We start from the raw sequence: 9,162 nt of genomic DNA, 5'->3' as shown, positions 1-9,162 counted from the left end.
CCTGCCGTTGCTCTGCTCCTGGTCCCGGGCATCCCCTAGTCCTGACCCCAGTCCCCGTCCTCGGTGCAATCCCGGTCCCATTTTCAGCCCAGGGCACTGTCCTGGTCCTGCTCCCAGCCCCTGTCCTGTTTATCCCGGAGGGATGGCACTGGTCCCATTCCTATTCCGGGTCCTGTGTAACCCAGTCTCAGCCCAGGGTACCCCCAAATTGCTTCAGTCCTGCTCTGGACACTTGTCCTAGATCCAGCCGCAGTCCTGGCCACCCCCAGCCCTCTTCCCAGTGCCACCTCTGACACTGTGCACCCCACTCCCGGGCACACCCCTTCCCCAGGACGCTGGGTTGGGCCACACACCCCCTCCACAGGGGATTTTGGGGGTGGGTGTGGGGATTGGGGACTATTTGCGGTCTGTTCCCTACTGTGACCCTTTAAGCACTTGGACCAGAGGGGACACCCCATGGAGGCCCCACAGACAGCTGAGGGGGGTCAGAGCCCAGCGGGAGCCAGGGCAGTGGGGCCGCATCGTGCCCCCCAGCACCACGGGGCAGGCGGGGTGACCTCACCGCGGGCTACCGAGGAGGTGGCTCATGACGTCATGGGGCAGCGGGGCTGGCAGGGGGATGGGGGATGCTGTGCGGGGACAGGGGCGGGGGGATGCGACCACCGCCACCGCCGCGGCTGAGCACAGAATAATGCCGGGGGGGTGCCCCCCATGGGAGGGTGGGGAGCAGCCGGGTGGGGGGCCAGGAGCGTGGCGCCGGTGGAGGCCGGGGCGGCCGCAGAGGCCCAGCCTTGCATTGTTCTCGGGCGGCAGCCGGAAAACGCGACGCCTGCCCGGGAGAGACGCAGGCGGAAAAGGAAACGGGGCTGGGGGCCCGTGCCTGGTGCAGCGGGGGCGGGAATCGGGGTTCCCCCACGGCCCCCACCTGGTCCCCACCTGCCGTCTTCACCCCTGCCCCGCCATATGCTCGGGCCCGCTGCCCCACGGGGGGAGCGGAGGCCAGCTGGGAGGGGGAAGATCAGCCCAGGAAAGGGGGGAATTTGGGGAGGATGCTGATTGCCAATGGGGTGCCGCTTTGCAGGCCCCCTCGCGGGATCGGAGGCCGCGGTGATGGGCTCAGCGGTGCGGGAGGGAGACGAGGAAAGAGGAGGATGAAGATGAGGAAGAAGGGGGCGATGCCGGGCAGGGCAACTACAAGTCCCATGAGGCCGGGCGGTGCGGGGGGGGCCGGGGAAGCACCGGGCGGGAGGTGGCGGCCCGCCCCGCCCCGCGCCCCCCCCGCCCCGCGCCGCCCCGCGCCGCGCCCGCCGCGCCGTTCCAGCATGCACGGAGGATGCTCGCGTCTTGCTCGGGCAGGAAGGGGCCGGAGGGCAGGTACCCGCTGCACTACCTCGTCTGGCACAACCGCGCCCGTGACCTGGACCGGGAGCTCAGCGCCAAGCAGGTGGGGCGGCGCGGGGACACTCCCGGCACGGCACGGCCCGGCCTGGCCCGGCTCCGCTCGGCTCGGGCTGATGCAATGCTCGGAGCCGGGGTGAGGATGAGGATGGAGATGAGGGGGGTGACAGGGATGGGGTCGCTGTCTGCGCTGGCGGGGCTCTGGGGGTGCGGTGTGTGTCCCCACCTGCACGCCGGGACTGTGCCTGCTGCCCCCGGGGCTGCCGCGGAGCGGTGGGTACCACCCGCGGCTCCCCTGCATCCTCCAGCACACGCAGCCCCGAGCATCTCTCCGCACGTGTCCCCAGCTCTCTGCTAGGCCTCTGCAGACCCCCGGCCCGCACCCCGCTTCTCAGGGTATTGCCACCCCTCTGGGGGTGCAGCCTTCAGCTCCCCACTCTCAGGCTGAGCCTCTCTAGGGGGGGGGGACACGGGCCCTGATGTTGCCGGGGCGCAGCCCCCCAGCCTCACAAGGGTCCTTCTCAGGGCGAGGGGACCCACTTTCTCCCTCAGTCCGGGAACCTCCCAACCGCCCGGTGATGGAGCGGGGTGTGGGTGCTTCCCCAGCGGGTTCCCAGCCTCCTTCTCCCCTGTGGCGTTGCAATTCAGGTAATTAAAACCCAACCCCGAAGACGCAGGAAACCGCAGGCGCTGGAGGGAGGCTGATGGGGAGGCTGTGCTGAGCATCCCCAGTCCCTCGGCCCAGGTCCTCAAACCCCAAGGCACTGAGGGCCGTGCTGGATGGACCCTGGTGATGCATGAAACGGGGGTCATTGTGCCGCGAAGCTCCCGCCGGGATGCAGGCGATGGCTCCCGCCACACCCGTCTCCATTGTGGGGTCCAGCCAGAGGCTGCGCCAGCATCGCCCCGGTCTCCCACCCCATGGCCAGTGTTTTTATTTCCGTGGTAAATTGGGGTCAGTTTTCCCAGGAGCCCGGCGCGGCGGAGATCAAAGCTGGGCTCGGCAGACGCGGGGAGGTGGAGGGGCTACGAGGGGGGCTCCGACCCTCTTGCCTGCAGAGAAGCTCCAGCCTCCCTGCCCGGGAAGCAGAGGGGCTCTGCCCTGGCCCCCACTGGCATTTTCAGGGTGAGAGCAAAGCCAGCCGTGTGTGCACCCCAGGGATGCACGAGGGGGGCCATGGGTGCTGCAGGCCAGACTCTGGAGCAGGTGGAGGATTGGGGGAAGAAGGTGGGGGCCAGCCCAGGCCCCCTGCTCTGTCCAGGGCATCCAGGGACACGGCTCAGCCCTTATCCCTGCCAGAGCATCCCCCAGATAAGGAGTTGGGGCTGGTGCTGTGTGAGATTCTGGGGGCCGGGTGTCCCCCTACCCAGGACTCTGCCCTCCCGCCACCTTGGTGACCCCCACAGGGCAGTGGCTGCACGTGCTGCTCCTCCCGAGTGCAGGTGTTTGGGGTTGGGAAGCACTGGGGCAGCTGAGAGCATTGCTCCTCTCCGTGTCCCCATAAGGGCTCTGTGTCTGCCACCCCCAAATTGTCACCATGAGCTCCCATCCACACTTGCCTCCACAAGGGAGCCAGGGTCAGTGGGTCCCCTTGGCACGGACATCACGAGGATGTGGCAGGCAGTGACACAGAGCCTGTTGTGCCAGGACACCCCTCACGGCAGCCTGCCCCCTGGGGCGTGACAGGGACCCGGGGCTGCACAGGGACAGCACTGCCTGGCACCATCTTCCCGTGCTGGCCCATGTGCCCCGTTGCTACCCAGGAGCAGGAGCTGGGGTGCTCCAAGCCAAGGACAACCCCAGTGGAGGGACGTGCTGTGCCACGTGCCCGGCTGGCACAGGAGGAGCGACTGAGCTGCGGTTCTGCACTGCACCGCTGCCACCCCAAAGCCGCCCCCATCCCTGTCACCATCCCCAGTGGGTGTCACGGCCTCAGGACAGGCAGCACCTTGAGGTCTGTGCTGTGGTCCCCAAGCTGGAGCCAGCCCAGCACCAGAGTCCAGGACTGAGCTCTTGCTGGCAAAATCTGGGTCACACTGTGTCCCCTGGGGTGGCTCCAGCGCCATGTCCCCAGACTGGGGACCCTCATCCTGCCCAGCGCTGGGGCAGAGCTGCAGCTGGGGAACCCCACTGAGCCTGCAACTCCCGCCCACAGCTGGGGGGCGATTGCCTTAATTAGAGTCGTTTCATTAGTGCAATTAAGAAGCAGCCTGGAGAGCATTGGAGCAGCACATTGACTACCAGGGAACTGGGGGGCTGTTTTACTCTGGTGGTGTGGGTAGATGGGGGGTGTCCCCCTACCTGTGAGTCTTTGGGGATGAGAGCCATGGGAATACCCACAGCCCAGGCAGGGATGGGAACATCCCTGGGGCAGCAGGACTGCAGGACATGCCCAGAGCGAGGCAGGGACATGCTGCCGGTGAGACCCTGGGCACCAGGGAGCCCACGCTCCACCTCTGCCCACGCCCAAACACCTCTGGCTGCCCGGTCCCAGCTGGCACCTTTGGGTCTTGCACCCCAGGTTCGTTCTCCTGAGAGCGGCCTCCCCAAAACCCATTATTTGGGGACTGCCCCATTGCCTCCTGCCCTGGCAGCATCTGAGTGCCCCTCTCCGGGCACAAGGCTTCTACTCCAGCTGGGTGCTGGGGGGCACAGAGAGTGTCCCCCCCTTCCCCGAGCCACGTCCCCAGCACTGGGCATGGGTGTGACGCCGCTTCCCACACGGGGAGCGGGGCCCGTGGGTGCCGGGGGTGCCCACCCGCCAGCGCGCGAGGGATTCCTCAGGGCTGGCCGGGTGCCAGGCTCCGGGTTTGGCACAAACAACGGCAGCCCCAGCGACGGCTCCCCAGGGCCCCGGGGATCCTCCGAGCAGCCGCTCCGCTCCCGCAGCCGCCCGCCCCCGGCTCAGGCAGGGGAACACGTGCGCCCGCCGCAGCCCACGGCGCCCGCCGCGCTCCCGGCCCTGGCGGAGGGGGGCTGCCGGCAGCTGCTGCCTGGCAACTGGGCACAGCCCCCCCCAGATCCCCGACGTGGGGGCTTTTCTGGAGCTTGCAGCTGCATGGAGATGTGCAGAGCTCTGTGCGCTGCGCCAGGGGCATCTGTGCCCCCCCACCCCGCTGCCATGCCGTGCTCCTGCTCCGTGCCCGCCTGGTGGGTGCAGCCCAGCCTGACTGTGCCGAGGTGTGCTGGGTGCTGGCAGCCGCCACTGTGCTCTCCATGCCCTCTTCGTGGGTCTGGCAGTGGCAGCCGGGGAGAGGCTTTTGAGGTGCCTCACTTGGGGGAGCTCAGGGGTGGGGACGCTCTCCCAGATACTGTCAAATGTTGGCTGCTTTCTGTGTCTGGGAGCTGCATGTCTGTGGGAGAGCACTGGAGGGCAAGGTCTGGCCACCCCAGTGATCCCGGAGTCTCATTCCCTCCTGACAGGCCGACATCGAGCAGCTGGACCCCCGAGGACGCACTCCCCTGCACCTGGCCACCACGCTGGGCCACCTCGAGTGTGCCAGGGTGCTGCTGAAGCATGGTGCTGACGTGGGCAAGGAGAACCGCAGTGGATGGACAGGTGAGAGGGTTGCTGCTTCCCTCCAGCCTCCTGCAAGCTGCCCTGACACAGATACGGGCATGGAGATGGGCATGGAGATGGGTGTGGGCACGAGCATCAACATGGATGTGGACATGGACACGGGTGCAGGCATGGTCATGCTCACTCTGGTGCTGCGTGCCTGTGGCTCCTGTGCAGTGCCCAGCTCTGCAGTGCCAGGTTGCCATGCTGTGCCATGGCCCTGGGCACTGCCCCTTTGCCCCACAGTCCTGCAGGAGGCTGTGAGCACCCGTGACCTGGAGCTGGTGCAGCTGGTCCTGCGCTACCGCGACTACCAGAGAGCCATCAAGCGCCTGGCCGGGATCCCCGTCCTGCTGGAGAAGCTGCGCAAGGTACCGCCCTTGGTGGGGGCTGCGGGGGGCTGCAGCCACGGGGATCCCCTGACCCCTTGGTGCTCTCCACAGGCCCAGGACTTCTACGTGGAAATGAAGTGGGAATTCACCAGCTGGGGTGAGCTCGGGGCACAGCGTGGCTGTGAGGGGAGCGGGAATTTCCCAGCAGAGTCCCCCAGCCCCAGCATCCATCCCCATCCCCATGCTGGGGGTCACCTGCCCCCTTGCCTTCTGACACCCCAAGCTTGCAGACCCCCCCCATTCCTCCAAGGCACCATGTCCCCCAGGTGTGTCCCCCACCTATCTCAGCGCTGGCAGCCCCCTCAGGGGTGCAGATGGCCCCATCCCCGGCTGGGCTATTGGCATCTCTCCCCAGTGCCCCTGGTGTCCAAGATCTGCCCCAGTGACACCTACAAGGTGTGGAAGAGTGGCCAGAACCTGCGGGTGGACACCACACTGCTGGGCTTCGACCATATGACCTGGCAGCGGGGCAACCGCAGCTTCGTCTTTCGGGGACAAGGTGAGGTGACACCGGGATGTCCCCCTCACTGGGGAGTGCTGGCAGCGCCAGCCAGGTGACGCGGTGGGGACCATGGTTGTCCTGACCCCATTCCCTGCAGACAGCAGTGCAGTGGTGATGGAGATTGACCATGACAGGCGGGTGGTCTACTCAGAGACGCTGGCCCTGGCCGGCCACGACCAGGAGGTGCTGCTGGCTGCTGTGCAGCCCACCGAGGAGCAGGTGATGGGGCGGCTGACGGCCCCCGTTGTCACCACCCAGCTCGACACCAAGAACATCGCCTTCGAGAGGTGGGCTGGGGTGGTACTGAGCCCACCCCCGGGAGTGCTGGCACCCCGGGCTGTCCAAGCAAACTCATGGTGCTGTGTCACGCCAGGAATAAGTCTGGGATCCTGGGCTGGAGGAGCGAGAAGACGGAAATGGTGAATGGGTACGAGGCCAAGGTGAGGGGCAGGGAGTTGAGCTGCCCAGGGGGATACAGCGGGTGGCAGCTGTGGGGTACCCACCTCTGCCATTCCCCCTCCTTGGCCAGGTCTATGGTGCTTCCAACGTGGAGCTGATCACACGGACACGGACCGAGCACCTCTCGGACCAGCACAAGGGCAAGAGCAAAGGTGGAGCCAGCACGGGCTGGGCGGGCAGGGCACCCCTGGCTCTGCCCTCACCCCCTCCTCTCCCGCAGGCTGTAAGACCCCCCTGCAGTCCTTCCTGGGCATCGCTGAGCAGCACGTGGGACCCAACAATGGGGTGAGTGCATCAGGGGTTGGAGGGGGTGGCCCTGCAGTCTGACCTCCCCCTCTCACCCCACCGGGCTGTCCCCCCATGCAGACACTGATCACGCAGACACTGAGCCACGCCAACCCCACTGCCATCACCCCTGAGGAGTACTTCAACCCCAACTTCGAGCTGGGCAACCGGGACATGGGACGGCCCATGGAGCTCACCACCAAGACACAGAAGTGAGAGGGGGAAGAGCAGACAGGGGCTCCCTGTGTCCCCACCCACACTGCTGCAGAGCGAGGGGGGGACAGGTGGGGGTCCCCAGCCCAACGCCTGTCCCCGGCAGGTTCAAGGCGAAGCTGTGGCTGTGTGAGGACCACCCGCTGTCCCTCTGCGAGCAGGTTGCCCCCATCATCGACCTCATGGCAATAAGCAACGCTCTCTTCGCCAAACTGCGGGACTTCATCACCCTGCGCCTCCCACCCGGCTTCCCTGTCAAGATTGGTATGGACTGAGCTCTGCTGCTGACCTGGCTGGCACAGGCAGCTTCCCTCCTCGCTTTTTTTCCCTTTTCCTGCAGAAATCCCCATCTTCCATATCCTCAATGCCCGAATAACCTTCGGCAACCTCAATGGGTGTGACGAGCCTGTCAGCTCCCTGCGGCACAGCCCCAGCAGCGAGGCACCCTCACCCAGCAGCGACTCCTCCAGTGTCAGCAGCTCCAGCTCCCTCAGTATGTGGGGGGGACATGGTGAGGTGGGATGGGAAGGGATCCCAGTGGGGTCTGGGGGTACAGCTGGTGCGGTGGGAGTGGGTCACAGCAGGGTAAGGGACACAGGACTGGCAGAGTGGAGTAGGACAGGATGCCCAGCCAGGCCAGCTCTGATCTCCCCACAGCCTCGTGCCGAGCGTGCGAGATGGACCCGGCGCTGTTCGAGGTGCCGCGGGGGTACAGCGTGGTGGGCACCCACCAGGACGCCCTGCGGGAGGACGAGGATGACCTGCTGCAGTTCGCCATCCAGCAGAGCTTGCTGGAAGCGGGCAGCGAGTACGACCAGGTGGGCACTGCCACCTTCTTCCCCATCCCAGTGCCACCCGCGATTCTCACTCACCCTACCTCCACTCATCCCTGCATCCCATGGTGGCGGGTCAGAGTTCATGCCGGGAGGACTGGGTTTTGGGGTGCCACCCTCCAACACCCCTCTGTCACCGACCACAGGTGACCATTTGGGAAGCACTGACCAACAGCAAGCCGGGCACCCACCCCATGTCGCACGAGGGCCGCCGGGGAGACAGGTTGGTAAGGTCCGGCCAGCCCCGCAGGGGGGAGTGGGTGTGGGAGCCGGACCCACGGGGCCCCCACTGAGCCCCTGCTGCCCGCCAGGACTCCCCAGCACACGGCGTCCCCGCGTCCCCCCGTGGCCCCGTCGCCGGGGGGTGGCAGGGGGCCCAGCGCCCTGTTCCCCAGCTACGCGGAGCAGCTGCGCCTGGCCATGGCGCTGTCGGCGCGGGAGCAGGAGGAAGCGGAGCGCCGGACGCGCCAGGAGGAAGAGGATCTGCAGCGGATCCTGCAGCTCTCGCTGACGGAGAAGTGACCCCGCAGCCCCACTGAGCCCCTCACACCCCCCCCCTCCAGTGGGGATGGGGACGCGGCCGGGGCCGTGTCTGGGGGCACAGAGAGGGAGCGGTGTGGGGGGGAACCAGTCCAGGAACTGCGGAGGGCAAGTGGGGAAGGGGAGAGCAGGATTTGGCCCTGGGAGAACGTCCCCAGAGCTGGGGCGGTGTTGGGGTGAGGTGGGGGCGCCCCGCAGCAGCCCAGGGTGGGGGTGGGTGTTAACCCTGCACCTGGGGTGGCAGGGACCAGGGAGGGCAACTCCACAGACTGTACCCCCTCTCCAGGACAGCCCTGCCCCCCCAGCCGCCCGACGGGGTGCTGCTCAGCCCCTCACCCCAGGAAGGCGGTGGGGGGCACATTCTGCCCCAGATGGGTGGGCTGCCAGTTGCGTGGGGTCCCGGGGTTCCCCCAGAGCCAGGGGGCTCTGCCCGGCTCCCTCTTCCCCCCCTGCCCAGGCGCTACCAAGTGCACTTACCCGGGAGCTGCTCTGCCTGCCAACAGGGGTGGGGGGCTCTGCCCTATTGTACCCCACAGCCAGCGAGGGGCTGCACAGCCGCCCCCCCACGGCACGGGGACTGCTGGGGCAGCTGAAGGGGTGCCTGTGAAGGGCCGCCCGGTGTCACCCCCCCTTACCCCTGCTCGCACCTCTCCACCCTGCTCGGATGCCCCCCCTTGGCAGCGCTGCACCCCCTCGTCCCGGGCACTGACCCCAAGAGAAACCTTACGTCAAATGGTGCTAACCCCGGCCCCCTGCCCCGGCTGCTCCCCCTTTGCACATGGGGGGCCGGGGGCTGCGGGGTGAGGGGGGCTGGGCTCGCTCCCCTGGGACTTTTCATAGCTGGTGCCCCTCCCTCCACCCACCCGTGCACCCCACAGCAACATCTGGGCCAGGGCCGGGGGAGCCCGAGCAGCTCCGACCGCGGCCAACACCAATAAATGCTCTTTAATGTTTGTCTCTCTCGGCCTCCCTCTGCCTGG

At 67.3% G+C, this 9,162-nt stretch overlaps 1 protein-coding gene across 3 annotated transcripts; it reads left to right on the top strand.

Annotated features, from left to right (window-relative positions):
• The first annotated feature begins 1,276 nt into the window (after positions 1-1,276).
• Positions 1,277-9,135, top strand: ANKRD13B (ankyrin repeat domain 13B). 3 transcript variants are annotated; one of them, XM_032129644.1, is made up of 15 exons: positions 1,277-1,444; positions 4,823-4,958; positions 5,205-5,329; positions 5,402-5,447; positions 5,706-5,849; positions 5,950-6,139; positions 6,226-6,292; positions 6,382-6,463; positions 6,532-6,596; positions 6,678-6,808; positions 6,916-7,073; positions 7,150-7,302; positions 7,467-7,627; positions 7,789-7,865; positions 7,954-9,135. In XM_032129644.1, the coding sequence occupies exons 1-15, from the start codon at positions 1,334-1,336 to the stop codon at positions 8,162-8,164; spliced, it is 1,857 nt and encodes a 618-aa protein (XP_031985535.1). In that variant the 5' UTR covers positions 1,277-1,333; the 3' UTR covers positions 8,165-9,135. The 3 variants fall into 3 exon arrangements, with proteins under 3 accessions (XP_031985535.1, XP_031985534.1, XP_031985536.1); XM_032129643.1 differs by having other exon boundaries at positions 7,789-7,869; XM_032129645.1 differs by lacking the exon at positions 1,277-1,444 and adding an exon at positions 1,457-1,534 and having other exon boundaries at positions 7,789-7,869.
• Positions 9,136-9,162: the final 27 nt, after the last annotated feature.

This window comes from Corvus moneduloides, chromosome 20 (assembly GCF_009650955.1).
Source record: "Corvus moneduloides isolate bCorMon1 chromosome 20, bCorMon1.pri, whole genome shotgun sequence".
In the NCBI taxonomy this organism is placed as follows: domain Eukaryota; kingdom Metazoa; phylum Chordata; class Aves; order Passeriformes; family Corvidae; genus Corvus; species Corvus moneduloides.
This window is presented reverse-complemented; position numbering and strand designations above follow the sequence as displayed.